This window comes from Ctenopharyngodon idella, chromosome 24 (assembly GCF_019924925.1).
Source record: "Ctenopharyngodon idella isolate HZGC_01 chromosome 24, HZGC01, whole genome shotgun sequence".
In the NCBI taxonomy this organism is placed as follows: domain Eukaryota; kingdom Metazoa; phylum Chordata; class Actinopteri; order Cypriniformes; family Xenocyprididae; genus Ctenopharyngodon; species Ctenopharyngodon idella.
The window spans coordinates 22317648-22341810 of NC_067243.1; the positions used below are offsets into that span (position 1 = coordinate 22317648).

Sequence of the window (24163 nt, forward strand, 5' to 3'; positions counted from 1 at the left end):
GCAAACAATCTCAGAGGCAGATTTAAATAACCATTGTGTTTATGTCTGGCTGTTATTTTGATTTGAGGCAGGGTGGGGGATGTTTACAGACAAATGCAGTGAATTCAAATTTTTAACATTTTACAGTTGTAGACTTATTTCACAATAAATACTGCGTCATGACAACGTGCATTAAATTTTCCTTTTTTTCTCCAGAAAAAAAGATTTATAATATTAATAATAATTATTAATATTTATAATTAGGGCTGTCAATAGATTAACATTTTTAATCGGGATTAATCAAACCCTTTTTGTGTTGATTCTAAAGTTATTCAGTTAAGCGCAGTGGGTGATTTTCTTTCAGTCAAACACAATGACAAAGTTATATTTTAAAATATATGCTGACTATTACAAGCTTTATAATGGTAGTGAATGGCGCTTGAGATTTTGAAGCCCAAAAAAGTGTATCAGTTTATCATAAAATTAATCCACACAGCTCCAGGGGTTTAATAAAGGCCCTCTGAAACAAAGCAATGGGATTTTTGTAAGAAAAATATCCATATTTAAAACAATATTAGGCTGCTGTCACTTTAAGAGAATGCACGGATCTAATATACTGACATGCATCAGATTTCTTTCCCAATTGTTTATGTTCGCTTAAGACGTAACTTACTGTGTTTATGAGAATACTTGCCATATCTCTGTGTGTATTTGACTGTTTAGGCATGCATCCGATGCCCAAAGTAGGTAGCCTATACTTTGCTTGTCCATGTTTTGCACCATCTCATACAGAGGGGAACAGCACAAGTACTCTTTCACAGGTTTAGGCATAACTCTTTTTAATATCAAGCAAGTCCCGCAGTGGACTGCATTTTACGACACTCACGTTACAGGATTTGACTGATTTGGACATTAAAGAGGGCCATAAATGCACCGCTTTAAGCGTGAGGAACGGAATGTGACAATCCGCGTTATTTGCGCTAAATTATTTTAACATGTTAAAGATTTTGAATTAATTGCATATGTTAATGTGTTAACGTTGACAGTGCTGTTTTTAATATTATTAAACTAAATTTTCATATTCATTCAATATATTTAATAATTCTTGAGATCCTTATTTGGCAAATTCATTGAGCATGTTTTTAAATCTGCAGTTCCAAAGCAGAATTGCCCTATTACGGAGTGTCTATTTACACTAAGTGCAAATAGTGTCCCTTGTTGGCAAACGCTATCTACACTGGCTCCACCCACCAATGTCTTGTTGGGCCACTCAACTTTAAAAAAAAATGTGTGGAATTAAACTTCTTCAGTGGCGAAGCAATAGCGAGGAAGGCTCACAGACCTGACTTTAAATGCGATCGACGCGGGTTCGAATCCGCCTTTTGCCAGGCTCGCATTTATTTTCAATAAAAATTTAAATAATGTTCTAAAAGTGGAAATAAACTGCGAATGAGTGCTTAATAATATTAAAAGTGTTTATTGGGCAGAGTTAGGGGAAGGTGTAGGAAGGGTTTTTATTCTACCAATAAGGCAGCATCCATTTAATAATTTTAATAAATATAATCATTTACATTCTAATTACTATTTACACTTCTTGCAAAAAATTGCTACTCTCACTGGTGTAAATAGAATCTATCGCAATTTTCACCTAGTGTAAATAGCATATCGCTAAGAAAATGCTGCTATTGTCACTTAGTGTAAATAGAATATATTGCAAAGAAATTTTCACTTAGTGTAAATAACATGTAATTGCTATTTACACTTAGTGTAAATAGCTTCTAATGCTATTTGCACTTAGTGTAAATAGCATCTTTCTCTAAGAAAATATGCTATTTTCACTTAGTGTAAATAGCATCTAATTGCTATTTACACTTAGTGTAAATAGCATCTTTCGCTATTTGCACTTAGTGTAAATTGCATCTATTGCTATTTGCACTTAGCGCAAATAGCCACTGCCTTATTATTATTTTTTTTATGTATAGTGCGAAATGGCTCTTATGAACAATTGTTTGAACAATAGTTGCTGGTTTGAATCAGTTTAATGAATAATTCATTGAATGAAATCATTGTATCTGTCAGAGAGTGAATCTGTCTCGAAATTAAGCATGTTTTGTGTTTTACGATTTGTAAAACATAAATCACTATCATTACTTACGAGTTTCTGATATGTACAATTAACATTCGGACAGACGATTCAACCACACAGCAGAAACCAGAACCGCTGTTGACCTCCAGTATAGCACTGCATCAATGCCTCGAGCTGGAAAAAGCTATAAAATTCAAGCTTCCCAGATGCATGTCTCATTATTGACATGTGAAGGAAGTTTGAAACCACCAGGACTCTTCCTAGAATTGACCATCTGGCTAAATGTGGTATTCTAAGAATCTGTAAGGTCAAGAAAGTGACGAGTAGCCCCATGGCTTCTTGTGAAGACCCTCAGATTACCTGTGTAAAGATGGGTGGTCCTGTCACTACCCATCACTACAACACTTCATCAATCACTTTAAGATGAAGGAGTTCCCAAGCTGTGTTCTGTAAAGTGGTATGGTAATTCTAGTTGACACGGAACATCAGTGTCGCATTAATCAACCAATGAATCAACTTTGAACAATTAATTAAATGATTCTTGATTCTTATATTATGCATCTGTAGCTCAAGACCAGATCGGTGAAACGAATGTCAAATGAGATCCCCAAATGAGTGGTCTGTAATTTTTCTTTTTCTTTTTTTTTTTAATTATTCTTTTTAAAAATGCCCAAAATAAATCCAACTCATGTCATTCCTGATCAAATTGCCTCTTTTGTCCTGTCACCTCTTATACTGTACTAATAAAATGGCGGCAACAAATGTAATACTTTTTTTTGTTGTTTTATGATAAATGTCATACCAGATGTAGCATAGCATTTGGAATATATTGCACTGTACAAAGTTTTGTAGTATGGGATATGATAGTTATTGTAGGTCTAGAAAGTGCAAAAAACAGCATTTCAGCGGATCCCAATAGTACTTTGTAGCAGTCCCACCTTTGCAAAGTACTGCTGATAAAACCAACAAAACCAAGAAAACACAAACATTAGTTATTTTTTTGGAATAAGTAACACAACATGTAACACATATTTTTAGTAATAACCATTGTTGGGGAAAGATACATTTAAAAGTAATGCATTAACGCCTGTTCACACCAAGAATGATAACTATAAAGATAACGATAAAGATATAGTTGTAAAAAGCACTGTCCACACCACAGCTATAACGATAATGATAAAAAACTATATTGTTGGGATCACTTTCAGAACGATTTTTTTCCTGCTGTTGAACGATAAAACACTGACAGCCAATCAAAATCTGATCTAATTTTAAGGTCTCATGCATTTAAAATGGCAGAAGACATTACGGAGAAGTTAATCGCCGAGGTCCAGAAAAAGCCACCACTGTTTGACAAGTCAAACCCCCTTTTCAAGGATACTTTAAAGAAAATGGATATAACAATCGGCCATACCCTCGGAATAAATGGTGAGAAGTAATGAGATCATGCCAGGCTAGCAAACAGTGTAACATAAAATTACCTCAGGTATCTAGCGCAACATTGTGTAGCTTCCTTTGAAATTGCAGTGTAAAAGACTAGGCATTGTTTTTATTCCACTTCGTGAGCTAAATTCACTGTTAGATTAGATCGATTGCACTAGCTATTCACTCAAAACATAGCATGCTGAGGACATCTGCTGGTTAAAGCCAAGTAAATGCAATAAGAACAGCAAAAACATGTTGCACACACTTTGAAACTGTAGCATGTGAGCTTAGAATAAACAGACCGTTATCATTCGTTAGTTTGGACGCAAATATAGTTATAGTTATATTTATAGTTATCGTTCTTGGTGTGAACGGGCCTTTACAATATTGCGTTACTCCCTAAAAAAGTAACTAGACGCATTACATAGTTTTTATGGAAAGTAATGCGCTACATTACTTTTGCGTTACTTTTTCTTACATGAGCTGAGCTTGCTTGTTTGTTTTTCAGTAACAAAAAATGTTCTATTTTTGGCAAATATAAAAGCCCTTTCACACCAAAAGTGAAATGAATAAGCCTCAGGCTGAAGGAAATGCAAAATCACGCCTGTACACTACAGGGCGCAGTTCAAACTATGGGAAAACAAAAGTAACTTGTGTTACTTATTTGAAAAAGTAACAGATATTTTGTTGTAAATTTAAAAGTAATGGGTTACTTTACTAGTTACTTGAAAAAAGTAATCCGGTTACATAACTTGCATTACTTGTAATGCATTACCCCCAACACTGGTAATAACATTGCCCAACACTAGTGGTAAACAGCTGCCACTGTGCTTACATTCATGGTGCAAACATACTATTTTTTTGTGTTTTGGACCGGGTTTGATATATGTTCAGTAAATGGTTAATAAGGTCGCCAAAGGGGTGTTGCAATGACCCCTCATGCTTCGGACCACCACGCGTGTAATGAGAGGCTTGTGTGGGTGGGCAGCTGGTCTCTAAACATGGTTACCACTCAAAGCCGAGATACTCTCACACAGCACCTCGTCACCCGCACACAATCCAGCAATTAATAACCCGATTTACTCAACACAGTCACGCTGCTTTTTTCGTGCAGGCTCATTGTTTGCACCCACATCGGTGTCTTCCAAGTTTGTGTGTGAGCTTTCAGCAGCTGAAAGGTGAAAGGGGTAATCTGCGTCCCAGACGGCTGAACAGAATTAGATTAAAGCGAAAGGGCATGCCATCAGCTAAGGACATAATATTCATCATGTGACACAAACAAAGGCCTTTTATGATTTCCTAGATCATTGTTTGCACAGGCCCAGCAAGAGTTATGTAACGCCGTGAGCAGTATAACTGAAACAGTCGAATGATTTTAATCCCTTTTCCACCTCGATAGAGGACGGCCTTGATTTTGGAGATACCGCTCAAGCCCCTCTCCAATCGGCTCACTTTTAAGACAGAAATGTTGAGCTTCCTGCCAATGCAGCTGTCTTGCGTTGCCAAGTTACCGCAGACATATCATGGTATATAATGCCCAGTGGCATAACAATGACAGTCATGTTGGCTCAGATTCGTAAGGCGACCCAGCAGCTGCCTGTGGCCGCAGCTCTCGGCTTCTATTGGTCGGCGATGTGTTGATAATGGATATAATTGTTTTTCCTGAGTTGCCGCTCTGCAGCCAAAAGGCATGTTGTTGTGCAGGCCTGTAAAACGAGCCCCCGGTGACCCAAGGCAAACCCAAAGGTAAACTTTTTAGCACTGTGTATTTACATTTAGGCCTTGAAATCGGATAGTGGTTTTAAACAGGTTGGTGATGTGGGGATTCGGTCATGCAATGTCTGTCAAATAGCTTTGTCCACTTTGTTGATGAGAGACATTATTGAAGTGTACGGGCAAGTTATGTCCGGTCCAAAATGATGACAGAATTGTCTCTTAAAGAGACAGGGACATATTTAGATTTTGCTAGTTTCCAAGTAATGATTGTCCCTCTTTGTCCATGTGTGTTAGCTTGGCCAGCTACATGATAATGATCCACATATATTTGAAAGTTCACTTTCAAATGAAAATTACCCCAAGCTTTACTCACCCTGAAGCTATCCTAGGTGTATAAGACTTTCTTGTTTCTGACAAAGACAATCTGAGAAATATTAATAAATATCCTGACGCATCCGAGCTTTATAATGGCAGTAATGCACTACCAAATGAGTATGAGCTGAAGAAAGTGTCTCCATCCACATCCATCCATCATAAACATATTCCACACAGCTCCGGAGGGTTAATAAAGGCCTTCTGAAGCGAAGCGATGCGTTTGTGTAAAAAAAAATATCCATATTTAACAAGTTATGAAGTAAAATATGTAGCTTCCGCCAGACCGCCTTCCGTATTCAAATTACGGAAAAAACGCGACGCCAGTAAAGCTTGGGGTAATTTTCATTTGAAAGTGAACTAATCCTTTAAGTTAGAAGTACCCAAACCAAGTCTTTAGATATTCCTTGTGTCTAAGTCCATTAGATTTTTAATCTAATTTTATTTTCTGGCAGGTGAATGCCATAAACACAGATGCACAAATTAATCGTATTTGGTGTTTGTACAAATTACTAACCTTAAGTATAAGCAATAGTAATACTGATACGTGACCTGGAAAACCCTACTAATAAACAGTTATGTGACATGTGAGACTGAAGTAGAGCTGCACGATTAATAGGTAAAAGATTGCGAACACGATTCAAACAGCCATGCGATCTTATTCCTAAATGACAATGATTCGGCTATGTCTATTAAACCTTTGACAAGTAAAATCACAGCGACCATTCAGATCTGCGTTGGCGCTGCCGCTGAGCCAGAGAGAGCAGTTGTCATGTACAGGCATGAAACAGTCTTTTCAACCACACAGAATCATTATTTCTGTATTACAGTCATTCAAGTTATCACAGAAGTACTGGGATAAAAGTTTATAGTTTGGATATAAACACTAATGTCTACGGTAGCGATCAAAATAGAGTAAATCAGCTTTTGAAAGTAACTTGACACTTCAAATAAAGATTGAATCAATTACATCATTACACCAGTAGGTGGTGACAAGTGACTTTTAAAATAGGTATTCGTCATTGAATCATTCAATCAGAGATTCGTTTAAAAACGCTAAATCAATATGAGTGAGTCACTGAATCATTCATTCAAACCGATTTTTAATCAAATCAATTCAAATTAATTATTTTTTTAAGTGAAACTGAAGCAATGAACATTTTGTCAGAATCTCTAGTAAATAATGTTATTTTGTTTAGTTGTTTCAAAATCTTGGGAGAATCTTGATTGTTCACCCATGAGCATGCTGAAGCTGGAGTTAGACCATCGTGAGACAAGGTTAGTTTTATCCTTATTTTAAACAAGAAATTGTGATTCTCAATTTATCCAGAATCGTGCAGCTCTAGACTAAAGTCATGTAGATTGGCAATCAAAGTGAATTTTTTGTATCCGTCCAGAGTTCAGACGCTTTGAGTTTTACTCTTCAAAAGCTTGGAGGCCCCTTTCTTAAGGTGTGTATAACATGGAATCTGCAAAGAGGGGAATAAATAACTGTCATTTGCTGACGTTTAAGAGACTTTTGGCTTGAGTTATGAGCAAGGTGGGTTCTACAGAAGTTGAAAAAGAGGGGGAGCAGTTTCTTATTTTTAGAATAATTCCCCACGGTAACTACTACCAGCTTTCCTGAAATATTTTCCACTCTGTCTTTAAAGCAAAGATGAATAACAGCATCCCATCTCACTTTTTTCACCTAATATGGCCTGGATGGGAGCAGAAAGTGGAACAATTTTTTAAAAATAAATGAGTGATTCTTGGAAATGCTTAGTGCTATTTCATATAAATTGTGTCAATTAATAATAAAAGTGTATCATATAACTTGATAGAAGGATAATTACAGAAAGGATAAAAAAACAAACATGTAGTTTTAAGCAGTTTCAGCCTTTACTTTGTCTTCCAATTGGCTACTGTCAAAGTTGTGAATTCTCTCACGTTTATACATTCAAATACATACATTTTTTTAAAATAGTTAGCATTCTACAGAAGAAAGAAAGCCATACAGGTTTGGAACAACATGTTGGTGAGTAAATAATGACAGAATTTTCATTTTTGACATAAAGTGGCCCTTTAAGAAAACATATGCAAAATCTTATGACGAACAGTTTGGCTTCTTTCCTTCACTTGGCAAAGTCTATGGCAGGTGCGATACTTAGCAGACCTTACACCCTTACACGCTATTATTTATAAACACTAGCCACGACAGCAACCTTCATATCTCTCCAAGTCTAATCTGCAGTGATAAATAGAGGGAACTGGTAAAGTTTGCCAAAAAATCTATCTTATTTAAGAGAGGTTTCTCTCTGAGTCTCTCAATATAAAAGGGAAAAGGAAACTAACGAGACAATAACTTTTGATGGAGAACAAAATTCCTTTCAGAGTCGGTAACTGAGTTTTACACAGTTCAAAAAGAAACACAACAAAACGTTATGTTTGTGATTACTGGCAATATTAAACCGCAATGAACGCAAAGCAAAAATGAATCTTAACTTTACAAAAGCAGCACATTACCTAATGGTACTACTTTACACTCAAATGTTAATGTACAAATAATCATCAGAGAATAGTGCACATTGAGCTAGGCAACCCATTTAGATATCATTTGTCTAATTAATTGTAGGAACAAGCATAACACACACTTAGTTTTGTTTAAGCTTTATTTATTAGTTTTATTTAAAGGATTAGTTCACTTTCAAATGAAAATTACTCCAAGCTTGACTCACCCTCAAGCCATCCTAGGTGTATATGACTTTCTTCTTTCTGATGAACACAATCGGAGTTATATTAATAAACATCCTGACGCATCCGAGCTTTATAATGGCAGTGAACGGGACCAATGAGTTTGAAGCTCAATAAAGTGCATCCATCCAACATAAACATACTCCACACAGCTCCAGGGGGTTAATAAAGGCCTTCTGAAGCGAAGTGATGCGCTTCTGTAAGAAAAATATCCATATTTAACAAGTTAGGAAGTAAAATATCTAGCTTCCGCCAGACCGCCTTCCGTAATGAACTTACGGAAAAAATGAAACTGGTATTGCGTCAGTTAAGCTTTTTCCGTAAGTTGAATAGGGAATGCGTAGTATGTAGCATAAGCTTTTTGAACTGCGAGAGTTTTACACTTTCTTTCTAAGTTGAATACAGAAGGCGGTCTGGCGGAAGCTAGATATTTTACTTCATAACTTGTTAAATATGGATATTTTTTTTTACACAAACACATCGCTTTGCTTCAGAAAGCCTTTATTACCCCCCCGGAGCTGTGTGGAGTACACGTTTATGATGGATGGATGTGGATGGAAACACTTTCTTCAGCTCATACTCGTTGATCCTCGCTCACTGCCATTATAAAGCTTGGACGCGTCAGGATATTTATTAATATATCTCCGATTGTGCTCATCAGAAAGAAGAAAGTCATATACACCTAGGATGGCTTGAGAGTAAGCAAACCTTCGGGTAATTTTCATGTGAAAGTGAACTAATCCTTTAAGCTTTTGAGGTACAAATCCAATGTTTTTATGTGAGAACTATTAGAAATGTTATATAAACTTTTTACTACACTGTAAAAAAATATATATTTTTCAAAGTTGTGAATAAAGCAAAGATTATGTATTACAAGAAAATATCGATGGTCCACATTAGACATTCTCTCATTAGTTTATTAGTAGACTGTCTGCTTAATATCTGCTAACACATTTTTTGTTGCTCCCCAACAGACATTCTACTGACTATAGGTAACTTTGCAACTACATGTCAACTTATTTTACTAACCCGAACCCTAACACCTAACCCTAACCTAACAGTCTACTAACAGTCTACTCTAATGAGAGTTAGTTGACATGTAGTTGCAAAGTTACTTATAGTTAGTAGAATGTCTAAAGTGGACCATCGAAATAAAGTGTAACCAAAAATACTATTTCAGTCTTTCTGCTAAAAAATTTCATGTTTACTTCGATGTGTTATTTGTCATTGATTTGTAATTATTTGTATTGTAATTATTATATAAAATTATTTTTATATATATTGGGCATAACATTATGGCCACTGACAGGTGAAGTGAATAACATTGATTATCTCTTCATCACGGCACTTGTTAGTAGGGTGGGATATATTAGGCAGTAAGTGAACATTTTGTCCTCAAAGTTGATGTGTTAGAAGCAGGAAAAAATGGGCAAGCGTAAGGATTTGAGCGAGTTTGACAAGGGCCAAATTGTGATGGCTAGTCAGAGCATCTCCAAAACTGCAGCTCTTGTGGGGTGTTCCCGGTCTGCAGTGGTCAGTATCTATCAAAACTGGTCCAAGGAAGGAACAGTGGTGAACCGGCGACAGGGTCATGGGCGGCCAAGGCTCATTGATGCATGTGGGGAGCGAAGGCTGGCCCGTGTGGTCCGATCCAACAGACGAGCTACTGTAGCTCAAATTGTTTAAGAAGTTAATGCTGGTTCTGATAGAAAGGTGTCAGAATACACAGCGCATCACAGTTTGTTGCGTATGGGGCTGCATAGATACAGACCATTCAGGGTGCCCATGCTGACCCCCGTCCACCGCCGAAAGTACCAACAGTGGGCATGTGAGCATCAGAACTGGACCACAGAGCAATGGAAGAAGGTGGCCTGGTCTGATGAATCACGTTTTCTTTTACATCACGTGGATGGACAGGGTGTGTGCGTCGCTTACCTGGGGAACACATTTCACCAGGATGCACTATAAGAAGAAGGCAAGTGTGATGCTTTGGACAATGTTCTGCTAGGAAACCTTGGGTCCTGCCATCCATGTGGATGTTACTTTGACACGTACCACCTACCTAAGCATTGTTACAGAACATGTACACCCTTTCATGGAAACGTTATTCCCTGGTGGCTGTGGCCTCTTTCAGCAGGATAATGCGCCCTGCCACAAAGCAAAAATGGTTCAGGAATGTTTTGAGGAGCGCAACAACCGGTTTGAGGTGTTGACTTGGCCTCTAAATTCTCCAGATCTCAATCCAATCAAGCATCTGTGGGATGTGCTGAACAAACAAGTCCGATCCATGGAGGATCCATCTTAAAGGATCTGCTGCTAACATCTTGGTGCCAGATACCACAGCACACCTTCAGGGGTCTAGTGGAGTCCATGCCTCGATGGGTCAGGGCTGTTTTGGCAGCAAAAGGGGGACCAACACAATATTAGGAAGGTGGTGATAATGTTATGCCTGATCGGTGTAGATTCAATAAACCATTCCATTTAAAAAAAAAAACAACTTTCTACCTTAATATAGGCTTAATATTGTTGGTGCTATTCTCTATAGAGACCCACAAAATGGTGTCATTTATCGAGTTTATAGAATCAATAACTAATTAATTACAGGTCAAAATTATTATCAATCTATTTCTTTTGAATCACATCACATCGGAATACTCATTGCAGGACAATATTTCTTGAGATGTATTGTTTTATTTGTTTGTGGGTTGAATCAGCTTCTAGAGTTTGGTTAGATGAGGGGCCAGTTGGATGGAAGGTGCTGTGTGTGTCTACACTGGGGTACATTGACATGGTGGTGAAATCCGAGAAGCAGGAAGAATTCCAGGGAGGGCAGCTACATCTGCGGACATAATTATCTGCTTCACATAATCTCAACTTTTCAGGTGCAGAAAGACACCAGAAGCAGCCCTCATATACCACCCACCTTCTCAAAAAGCTTTGAAATTATAAAGATTCAATTATAAATTCCAATGTTTCCTGTTCCAAACGTCACAGGCCTGAAATTTCCATTATACATCAGGCTGTAAAGGCTGCTTTACTGGGGTAGGTTGAAAGATGGTATTTGGTTTCGTTCATGCTGTGTCTGCCATTCACACAGAGTCACGAATGGAGTTACAGGAGTAAACGTGTGATCTGAAATCACCTGACGTCTCAGCAGTGTCTCATGCATGTGTTGAATATTGAAGTCCAAATGTCTGTTCAGCATTTTAGTTCCAATGAAATGACTTAATGAGTGAACTTTTCTTTTTGCGTTGACGTATTTCCTATTGAAACAGGAAGTTGTGGTGGGACATACACTACCATTCAGAAGTTTTATTTTTTATAATAAATTAACACTTTTATTCAGCAAAGACGCATTAAATTGATCAAAAGTGACAGTAAAAACATTAATAATGCTGCCTAGGTGAGCACAAGAGACTTCAGCATTTGATTGGACAAAAATTTGTAGACACCCCTAAGTGCGCGATGATGTTATCAACATTTTTAAATGTGTGTATCTGTTAAAAGTAATTTTGTCAACTTTTAGGAGTACACTAGCATAAAGATGGCCTCATAGCTAACAGACATGGACTAAAAGCAACAAAACTCCCAGTTTTGATTTATTGGGATTTAAAATTCGCAAAGCTGACCGTCAGTAATCCAATGTTGTTGTGTTTTTTCTTTTAAAGGTGTGTCAGTTCTAGTGGCCCCAAACATCCCACTACATGTAGGAATGGAAAGCAGACAGAATTTCTGTTTGCAGACGCCCCCGAGTATGGAACGCATGCCACTGCAGTACACTGTGTGTGTTGGACACAACATTAAAGCCGTCCATCAGGAGTCAATGCAACAGCTCTCCACAGTCAGACGAGAGCTGCCAAACATGGATGTCTTACGGTACCACAAATTTACAAACTTTCTATCAACATTTTTTCATTATTTTTTTTTTTAACTTCGAATTTCTAGGGATACACAATAGCGTTTTTGTTTTTAGAGATGCACTGATACTAAGTTTCTCTGCCAATACTGATAGCCGATTATTCAGAATGATGATATTGATAGTTTAATAAGGAAAAAAAAAAATCTCTTAATGAGGAAAAAGGAAAAATAATGCTGCAAACTATACAGGGAACCCTCTCATTTGGTACACTATAGAGGCTACAGAGGTATTATATACAACTGCTATTTATTTACAGATATAATAATTACACTCAAATAAAAACTGAAATGTTTGTATACAACTCAGTTGCATACAACGTTTTCATAAGCACTTGTCTTCATGGCAAATTTATTCAAACATACATACATAATTAACAGTAATGGATCTTTCAACATACCTTCTGATGTTCATGCATGTTTTTTGAGATGTAACTTGTATTAATGTGGAAGAAAAGACTCTTGAGATGCCGCTTGAACTGAGGCGCTACAGTGATCTCGTCACATTTAAGAGTTTCAAAATACCATTTATTGTTTGAATTTCATGATAAAATTGACATAATTTGAAAAATGAGACATTGTTTCTTATCAGAAATAACAAAGTACAAAGCTCTTTGTGATTATTAGATGGAAGGCGCACTACAAATAATGTTTAGTTTAGAGAAAACCGTGGACCTGGCAACCCTGGCTTGAACTACGGGTGATTCAAAGGGTCAAATAGAATCTGCTTTTATGAAGCTATTTTTTAACTGTTAATGTCTCTGTAACTTGTCCTAAATTCAGCATAAGACAAATTTTCTTCACACACAGTATGAGTTGCAGTCTGACACGTTTTTCCGCCGCCTTTTCGATTGACAGGATATAATCGTCCCTGATCATCGACCGATGGCCAGTAGTGAAAATAATAGCTTTTATTGGCCAATACCGATTATTGGCCGATACATCGGTGCATCTCTAGATTTTTTTAGTATTAGCAGTATCTTTCCAATATTAGAAGCAGATACTTTTTCTAAGCAAAGTGTCAAAAATGCTAAAAAGTGATCCATCGACTTTACTGTACATACACTTAAATACATGAAAATAGGAATGTTGCCTTGCCTTGAGTGACAAGTTTACAGTTTATGTCAGGTTTAGGCTTATAACCAGGGTTAGGTGCTTCTACATCAGTGTTATTCACCTGTTATTTTAGGGATAACTTATGGGTAGGTTTAGGTTTATATGTTGATAGAACATGTCTCACTTGGCAAAATCACGGTGACCGTGGTGTACTATGATGTTTAACCTCTAGCCTAACAAATACAATATTTTGCTTAAGGCTGCCTTTCTGGAAGCTTCTAGCAAATGTGGACTCTGGGGCCAAGCTAGAGAGAGAGCTGAGAACCTTCTCAAACCGGCTGAAGCGGCATCACCTGGGGGAGGGAGTCATCAGCCTCGATGAACATTCCACAGCTCTCCTCGCCAACATGGTGAGTGATGCTTTCATTCCCAAACCAAAATGACCCTCTGCCTCCATCCCTGCAATACATGATTGCAGTTGGACTGTTCTGTATATAAACTAGCGATGTACTCTGTACTGTCGCTAAGATTTTTTTTTTGATTGCCAGGCTGTATTTATACAGTAAAACTGTATTGTTGTGAAACATTATTACTATTAAAAATTATAACGTTTTCTATTTGAATATATTATAAAATTCCTGTGATTTTAGTTCACCCAAAAATGAAAATTATCCCATAATTTACTCACCCTCAAGCCATCCTAGGTGTATATGACTTTCTTTTTTCAGTCAAACACAATCGGAGTTATATTGAAAAAATATTCTGGCTCTTCCAAGCTTTGTAATGGGAGTGAATAGTAACCAATATTTTGAAGCCCAAAAAAGCACATCTATCCATCATAAAAGTAATCCATACTGCTCCAGGGGGTTAATAAAGGCCTTCTGAAGTGAAACGATGTGTTTTTGTAAGAAAAATATTTATAACTTTATAAACTAGAATCACTGGCTTCCGTATGCGAGTCGTTTCCGGCAGGAGAGTGAACTTTGACCTGACGCATGACGTACTACTCCTACATCCTACGTCATACGCCGAAACTCGACTCTCTCGTGAACGCGCGGACGGACGTTACCGAAAGCTAGTGATTATACTCTATAAAGTTATAAATATGGATATTTTTCTTACAAAAACGCATCGCTTCACTTCAGAAGGCATTTATTAACCCCCTGGAGCAGTATGGATTACTTTTATGATGGATGGATGCGCTTTTTTGGGCTTCAAAATCTCAGTTACTATTCACTCCCATTATAGCTTGAAAGAGCCAGAATATTTTTTAATATAACTCATATTGTGTTTAACACCTGTATTTAGCGTTGTCCACTTGTGATAAAGAGCGACAATGTGTTTGTGGAAAGCGTGATCAATTTTATTTTTCAGGATTTTTTGATGAACAGAAAGTTCAAAAGAACATAATTTATTTGAAATAGAAATCCTTTGTAACATTATAAATGTCTTTACTGTCAGTTTTGATCAATTGCATCCTTGTTGAATAAAAAACCTTACTTTTGAACTATAGTGCATATATTTGAAAAGATCAATATTATTGGCCTGAAAATAATAATAATGATTATATATGGCTTGTTTTGTTGTCTTATAAATAATAATAATTTAAAAAAAAACAACAATAAACAATGAAACCCAATAAATAGGTTGTAAGAAAGTTAGTCATTTAGCCTCAGATTGGCCCTAGTGAGTGTGTGGATCTGCAGCATATTCCCCGCCTCTGACCTTCAGTGTGGGCAGTTTAATCTTCAGCCGTCAGCGGCTCAGGCTCTGCACCTGTTGTAGCTATGGGCCTTCAGGCCTTCATTTTCCGCCTGAACACCCCACTGGCTCGCACAGTCCACAGAACCAACAGCACTGCTTTTTCTACCGTTTCAAACTAGTGCACATGTTGAAAATGATCATTTATATGTTCATTTTTTGTTTTATGTGTATATTTTTATATGGTTGAGCAGAAATAAATAATCAGTAACAGGTGTCGTTACTAAAACTAATGCATAAAAAGGATTTTCGTTACTTCAAATAAAATAAACATTAACTGAAATAGAATAAAATATAAAAAACTTTCTACTAAAGTTCTACTAAGTTCTTCTAAAACTAAATTAAATAAAACTAATAAATAAAAATTAATAAATACTATATAGACAATTAGACATTTAAAAAAGTCAAAAACTAATGAAAATGACAAAAACACACAACAAAATGACTAAAACCTTAACTAAACTTAAAGTGAAAAATACAATATAATTCAAAATATTATCAAAAACTATAATAGTAAATCAATGATATTAAAACAACACTAGCTATGTTTCCATCACCCTGTTTTTAAGTGCATTTTGAAGTATCACATCAGAAACAAGTGATGGAAACGCCAAATTTTGGAAAAAAGCGAATAACTGGAGATGGAAACGCATTTGCCAAATAAATTCTAACGTAGCAAAAATTAAACCCACGTGACTAATCGGCTGTTTCCACTCATGGGGTTTTATTTACTGTTGGTTACCAATATCACCATCATCCGCCCGAACAACTTGATGGAAACATACCTAATTTGCATTTGTTTGTTTTTTTTGTTTTTGTTTTTTTTGTTGTTGTTTTCTTTTTTTTTTTGCGAACTTAGAAAAGATTTGCTTCACATTTGGATGGAAACACAGCTACTGACACTGATGATTACTAATCTGGGGTGAATTTCCCACAAGCATCACCAGCCAACTATGATCGCAAGTTCTGTCGTTACCAGCATAGTTCAATGATTGGTGTTTCCTGAAACCATAGTTTCAACGACTATCGCAAACAGCATCACAAAGCTTGTTGCTAGTCAAGGATGGATCAGTACCAACTGTCCGTGATCCAGATTATACATACTTTATTACAGTTCATCGGAGTTGTTTTACAGATATAAAGTTTACCAGTTATTTAAGCACCCCCCGAAAAGGCATAAGGTCTGTATTCATTTGTTTACTGCTAGTTGTAACAAGTGTTTTTGTGTAATTTGCTGTGTATGTTGATGATAAAGCAAGGGAGAATTTATGGATAAGACTTTAATGCGCACTTCTTGTACTGTGTTTTATTCAGCTCTTACGGTGATTTTCTAGAGTAAAAACTGATGCTTAACCTTTTTTGTGATGTACAATAAACTTCGTCAAACTCATCAGTAAAGTTTTGGCCATCATTCGGACGGGGTCCTCTACAACAGGCTTGTACTAATAGTGGATAAAAGCAAGATGACAACATAAGTTATAACCATAATTAAACTAAACTATAACTGTTTTGTCTCCATGCAGCATATATTCTCTGGCTGTGTAGTCATCATTGTCTGACTCCAGTTCGAACTGAACACCGCTACTGACAGTTTCTGACACTTTCAGTGCGTGAGATTGTCCTGTTTTGTTGTTGTCGGAATGCCGGAGTATGAGCTCTTGAAGCTCTGCCCTCTTCTTGAAAGGCAACAGCTCATTTGCATTTCATTAATCAGAATTTTTTCTTAGTTAATAGTAGTTTCTAGAATGTTAATATTGTGTTACTCATTTGTTTCTGTGTAGTTATTGATTAATGACGGAACAGTATTCTGAAGTGTTACCTTTTGGCCATATTGGATTTTTTCAGTCACGCGCCTAAAATATCTTCATTTCGTCAATATACTGCATTATGTTCAAATTGTGGAAAGTTATCAACATGAATTTAGTTTCTTCAGCAGCTCAGTTTCTTCAAAAATGTGATGCCTTCTTTATCACTGTGTTACGAATCTGTACATGATCATCAGTGTACATCAGAAGCACTCTGAACTTGGATCAGAGTGGAATAGATGCAATTAAAGTGTTTACAATGCATGTTTATTGTGATTAAAATCGGTATGTACCACATGTTTTATTACTATTATGAGCTTAATCACATCAATTTGATCAGATTATTGTGTTTACATGAGGTGAAGTGTAATCGCAACATTTCCTAAATCTCATTATAATCGCATTATGAGAGTGCATGTAAATGTATTCATTGTTCAATTTCACAGTTTGCCTTTGCGTTCGACACAAATAATGGCAGTGTCAGCTAATGTGCTCAACCATTATATAAAGTATATGCAAATCTGATTTAGATCCTTCTTTGGCATTAAGCACTGTGCATTTGTAACATTTTTGTACTAAAACAGATCTAGGGTCTTTGTTTAAGCAGATTTTGAATTGTTATCAGGCATAAACTGAATTTTAAAACATAATTCGCCTAACTATTTAGACATATAGTTTAACCAAAAAGAAAGAAAGTAAAAGCTGTCATCATATACTAACCCACATGGCATACCAAACCTGAATGACTTGCGTTACTCTGCAAAACAAACTAGTGACCACTAGTGGTGCATAAAATACACACTTTGCCATTACTTTTCTTGCGGTTGATCGTGAGGTTTCTGAAGGTACTCATTATAATCACAAACACAGGCTATGGGTCTGGCAGAACACGTTTCATTTTTATACCGATGCGTATACCATGCAGAGTTACCAAGGGACGCGAGAACACTGTGTTCAAGTAGAAACCTCTCACGTTAAAAGCCACCAGCTGGGCTGTTAAGTTCAGCCTGACAGAACAAAAGAGTCAGAGTTGGTCAGTGTTGTGGACATGAAAGGCTTCATTTTTCTAAGCGGATCTGCAGCCGCGGAGGAGAGGTCAGGGAAGTGCAGGGTCTGATCCCCTGAGAGAAAGACACACATCTCTGGTTCACTGAAATGCCAGCAGGGAACTGGTTTCCAATTATGTGATACTTGCTTTGTTATGGAGACTGATATAGTGTACCAGTGTGGGCCATCTGTGTTGTGTTAGCTGTAGACTTTTGTACAATAATACGGCTTTTTGCTACTTTTACGTATTTGGCAGATGCTTTTGTCCAGAGAGTTAAAGGGGAAATATATCATGAAAATCTGACTTTTTCCGTGTTAAAGCGCTATAATCGGGTCCCTGGTGCATCTACCAACCTAGAAAGCGCGAAAAAGGACAACCCAGTAACTTTGTTTTGGCAAGCCTTTCTCTGTAAGCATGTAAAAAAATGAGCCGCTCAGATTTCGCTCCCCTTGTGTTGTATGAAGGGGATCTTATTATAATATTACCGCCCCTTAATCTGCACGTTTTCACCTACGGCGCTGTCATTTTGTTTTCACAAGCGAAAACGGTGTACCAGTTCTAACGCCACGGCAAAAGTTTGAGCAAAGCATGCTAACTGTTCTGTCGTTGGCAGCACAGACGAGCACAGAACACTATTTAGAGTCTCGTTAGCTTGGATAGCCTGCAAGTTGACCCTGGCAAGCTCGACTGCTAAAAAAGGAGCGATATTTTGGAAAACATTTTAGACTGTTCACAGCATTTGATAGCAATCATAAACGTTAGCCCGGTGTGTATGGCTCTGTTTGGCAAACAGGTACGCTGTGTATAGTGGGCGTCCATACGGGTTTTGCACAAAAGATTAACATGACGGCATATGCTAGTTGATGAGTTGAATCAACTCCACAGCAACTACATAAATTTATCCACTAACTGTTCAGAAACGTCCAGTTTCATTCTATAAGTTGTAACTTCTTCCTGAGTGTCTCAATCAGTGTTTGACTCCAGTTTGAACAATGTAAGGCTGGACACCGTTACTGACAATCGTCATTTTGGCTGCGTGAGATTCTCCAGTTTTGTTGTTGTTGAGCAACCAAAGCGCGAGCTGTTAAAGTTCCGCCCTCTTCTGGAAAGCGGGCCGGGAGCAGCAGCTCATTTGCATTTAAAGGGACACACACAAAAACAGCGTGTTATTTCTCACACCCAAATAGGGGCAAATTTGACAAGCTATAATAAATGATCTGTGGTGTATTTTGAGCTGAAACTTCACAGACACATTCTGGGGACACCAGAGACTTATATTACATGTTGTGAAAAGGGGCATAATAGGTCCCCTTTAAAATGCATTCAAGTCATATATTTTATCAGAACACATTTGTAGGCTGTGTATTACCAGTTGAGCTATAGGAACAGACTATAAAAAAGAGACTCGGGGGAGACTTGAACCTGAATTTCCCACATGAGTACCACAGCTTAATGGGATAGTTCACCCAAAATTAAATTTCTGTCATTAATTACTCACCCTCATGTCATTCCACACCCATAAGACCTTCGGAACACAAATTAAGATATTTTGATAAAATCTGAGGTGTTTTTTTTATCCTCTATAGAAAATTATTGGAAAGCTATTTATTTTGCAGCGCTTCTGTGTTTACGTCTGAACGCTGGCTCAGTATTGGCCAGATGTGGTCACTGAGGAGCACGACGCATGCGTGTGATGCTGGCGTTCGGACATAAACACAGAAGCGCTGCAACGCTTAGCAGAATGACAGGGGAAATACGAATTTGTTGAATAAAGTCGTTATTTTTGTTTTGTTTTTGCGTGCAAAAAGTATTCTCGTCGCTTCATAACATTAAAGTTGAACCACTGTAGTCACGTTGACTATTTTAACTATGTCTTTACTGCTTTTCTGGACCTTAAATGTGTTAATTTCGTTGCTTTCAATTGAGGATTAAAAACAACCCTCTCGGATTTCATCAAAATATCTTCATTTGTGTTCCGAAGATGAATAAAGGTCTTACGGGTATGGAACGACATGACACCTTCATGTCGTTCCATACCCGTAAGACCTTTGTTCATCATCATGATATTTAATATTAAGTAATTAATGACAGAAATTTCATTTTTGGGTGAACTAACCCTTTAAGGTCTCTGGAGCATTTGCTGTAACCACTAAGCCATGACTCTAACAACACCTTTTTACATCATGCTAATGGTAAATATCACTATGTAGTTGAGCCAATGACAAATAAGAGTGTTTGTATTGATGTTAGTTTCGGAAAACTTTTATACCTTTTTCAAGAAAAGTTTTAATGAGTTTTAATGAGTTTTAATGTGGTGCAACCATCAAATAAAAAGTTATAACATTTTTCTTAAACCCTGAATACTTTTACTTTCAAGGATGTTTCTAAAATATATTTTTTCAAAGTATTAGGTTTTTTTTTTTTTTTTCCAAATAAAATGAAATTATTAATTTATAAATATCGTTATTTTTTGGAGTGTCGCACCACATGACCTTTACAACCTAAACTATAATTTCCTTGCCATAAAAGGTCAATTTTAAGAGATGTTATGTTATGTTATGTTATGTTATTTTGCACGTTGGTTGCACAACATAACTTGACATAAGTTTTTTCAAATATTAATAATCAATGAAGCAGTTTTGCTAAAATATTTTTCTAACAAATAATAATTATTTATTATTAATAATTATGGTTCATAGGACCATCACCCAGACATTTCTGACGTCATGCCCCCAAAATATATCAAAATGAATTTAAATTCAGAAATTAAAAACATGAACATCCTAAAAAAGGTGCATTTTTAATATAATTAATAATAAATGAATAGATCCAGACCAAGAGAGAGAGATAGAGAGATAGAGAGAGAGGCTTGCTGAGCCTGTACAATAATAAAATAATAATAATAATAATAATAATAATAATAAAAACAGGCAAAATACTATAGATTTATAATATTGGCCTTCATATTGGTTTCCGCCCATAACATAAAAATACTGACATCTGTATCAGCCAGAAAAATGCTTAAGAATTTCCATTTTAGGTCTGTCTTAGGTCTGTTCATTATGTTTTATGAAACGCATTCTGGTTTAAAATTTTTGACTAAGACATTGTTCTTAAGCATGCATGCTTGATCGATTTCAAAACAGTATAAATAACACTGAGTGGTTCTTTTAACAGCTGAATTCCTCTAGAAAGATTAGAGGCAGGTGAAAGAGGAAAAAATGGGAACTTTCTGCCAAGAAAAGAATGTTCTCTATGTCTAAAATACTTAAAAGGCTTATCAGAACATTAACGTCAGTGTAATGCTGAGTGCAGCCCCCCTTTTACAATAACTCATGACTTTTGAGGTTTTACTCATTTTAATTTCTTATTTTCATATATATACATTTTTTCATACCTCATTTTCGAGATTATGTCTTCCCTTTTATTCCACTTACACGTTTTGACGTTTAAAATACTGTAGCTGTATAGGCTAGGCTCGATTTCTCTGTAAAATTAGTTTTATAATGCATACAATTAAAATGTTTTGATTATGACCTAAACTAACAAAAACCAAGGACTTTATAACAAATATGTCAGTGAAGCATAATTGTATGTGTATCTGATACACGTACCACACTTTCCCATATCCCAACCTGAATAAACGTCTTACCACTAAATTGCAGTGGAAAACCTTCCTTTGTGTGACAGTTATACAAAACTCCAATTGGGAAACAATCCCAATGCAGTTTTTTTTTTCTTTGCTAGTTTCCATTTTAGCTTGAAATAACACAGTCATAAGCGAAACCAACAGCTTGACTTGGAATGAATTTGGTTATAAACACACTTGCCAGTTTTCGCTATTTATTGCACAGATTCCTCATAAGCACAGCGCTCGGTATGCCAATATGATTAATATAAATGACATTATTGTTATATTTTCTCAGACATCGTGGCACTCTTAGCGACTGTCATGGTAAAAACATTAATAGGGGCTGAAGTATTATTTTCAGTGATGGTAAAACAATAATATTTTCCGTACTGTTAAAATAATCAACAAAATAAGAATTCTGAGACGTTAGTGCTGACTGTCAACCTCTGTAATACCTGACTCTGTAATACCTGACTTGTGTACTTACATTATCCCAGATGTTTCCAATAATTTTTAATTCCAAAGAAATAAGCCATTTTAACCAGAACACGGACTGTGTCTGTGCGTTGCCTATCAATGACATCATACCCCCGTTACCCTTGATTTTATTATGTAGAAGCCATGGAAACACCAAAGATGCTTTAATGTATTATATGTTTTAGTAGACAAGGAAACAACTGTTTGGATACATTTATAGACAGAAATCTAATCACTGTTATATAGCTCAACATGTTTAGTCTTATTGTTTGAATCTCGTTTTTTTTTTGTTTTGTTTTTTCGCCTTAGAGAAAAACACTATTTTTGTCAAGTGGCTAACATAGCGTAATCAGATACAGCTTTATTTTTAGTAACAGTAATACAGCAATACTGCTTCATACTACAGTAACGTTAATCTCATCCATGAACATGATTTCTGCCCGAGTTCCATCGGATTCTTTTCCTCTGTGAGGTGAAGATGATATCTCCCATGATTCCGCGCTCAATCTTGGCATCTTCAAGCTACGCCTTTGTTTTGAATAGGCAACCTCTAGTGGCGAAAATTACATATTGTGCCTTTAGTAGAAAAATATTCAAAATATTTTTTAAATTCTAGTATTCCAATTAATGGTAAAAGTTATTAAATAATCTTGCTAATCTGCTATGGTGTAGCAGTTGCTTAGCCTGTATTTGTACTTTACTAGAGCACCCTCAGTAATTTCAGAAGCACCCTCAGTGATTTGATTCTGGAACCGGACCTGTGTTTTTAAAGGGTTAGTTCACCCAAAAATGAAAATAATGTCATTTATTACTCACCCTCATGCCGTTCCACACCCATAAGACCTTCCATCTGTAAGAAGATCCATTAATGTACTAAAAACATATTTAAATCAGTTCATGTGAGTACAGTGGTTCAATATTAATATTATAAAGCGACGAGAATATTTTTAGTGCACCAAAAAAACAAAATAACGTATATAGTGTACTATAGTATATAATATATAGTGTTATATAGTGATGGCCGATTTCAAAACACTGCTTCATGAAGCTTCAGAGCGTTATGAATCTTTTGTGTCGAATCAGCGGTTCGGAGCACCAAAGTCACGTGATTTCAGCAGTTCACGTGATCCGAATCATGATTCGACACAAAAGATTCATAACGCTCCGAAGCTTAATGAAGCAGTGTTTTGAAATCGGCCATCACTATATAAGTCCTTATTTTGTTTTTTTGGCGCACCAAAAATATTCTCGTCGCTTTATAATATTAATATTGAACCACTGTACTCACATGAACTGATTTAAATATGTTTTTAGTACATTAATGGATCTTGAGAGAGGAAATGTCATTGCTGGCTATGCAGGCCTCACTGAGGCATCGGATTTCAACAAAAATATCTTAATTTGTGTTCCGAAGATGAACAAAGGTCTTACGGATGTGGAACAGCATAAGGGTGAGTAATAAATGACATTATTTTCATTTTTGGGTGAACTAACCCTTTAACTGGTGCCATTGGTCAGACAAACAGATAGTCCCACCCCTACTTTTTGCCATCATTGCTAATTATTTATTGCTTTTGTAGGACCACAGCTACCTCAATGGAAAGAAAAGGACGTCTAAGAGACAGACCAGGGACCTCCCTTTTGTAAAGCTTCTAAACATTTCCATCACCCTGTCCCCGTACCTGAGTGTGGACTCGCAGCAGTTTCAGTCCTCCATTCAAGCAGGCATTGAAGACTACTGGCTGAGCCTGCCCTCAGGACCACAGGGCCGACTGGTAAAACCGCCTGTTTGCTTAGCACTGTGTCTGTCTTGTCCTTTATGCATTTAGGTTTATGGGTAAATGACCTGAAGACAGTGTTATTTTAGTGTCTTTGATATGCTATTAAAATTTTTGTTAATATTTTGAATTAGATTTTATGTTTATATATTCAATTCAATTTTAGTTAAAGTTTTAGTAATTTAGTTGTGGTTTTGTCATTTTAAAGACATATATACATATGTCTATTTATTAATTTTCATTTCATTAATCTTTATTAGTTGTAAAGTCAGCATGAAACTGAAGTTGTGATAGTCTTTTCTTCCATATTGTGATGTATATCCGAGTCAAACGACTTCTCGAAACAAGAAAAAAATTGGGACGGGACTTGATTTTGTTCAT

General features: G+C 36.4%; 1 protein-coding gene across 1 annotated transcript in view; it reads left to right on the plus strand.

Moving 5' to 3' along the window:
• The window catches only part of si:ch211-236l14.4 (SITS-binding protein), a 40072-nt gene that overhangs the window by 2858 nt on the left and 13051 nt on the right, over positions 1-24163 (plus strand). The window contains exons 3-5 of the mRNA XM_051884978.1: positions 11980-12187; positions 13542-13692; positions 23585-23779. Of these exons, the coding sequence (XP_051740938.1) occupies positions 11980-12187; positions 13542-13692; positions 23585-23779 (554 nt within the window). The remainder of the gene's footprint in view (positions 1-11979; positions 12188-13541; positions 13693-23584; positions 23780-24163) is intronic.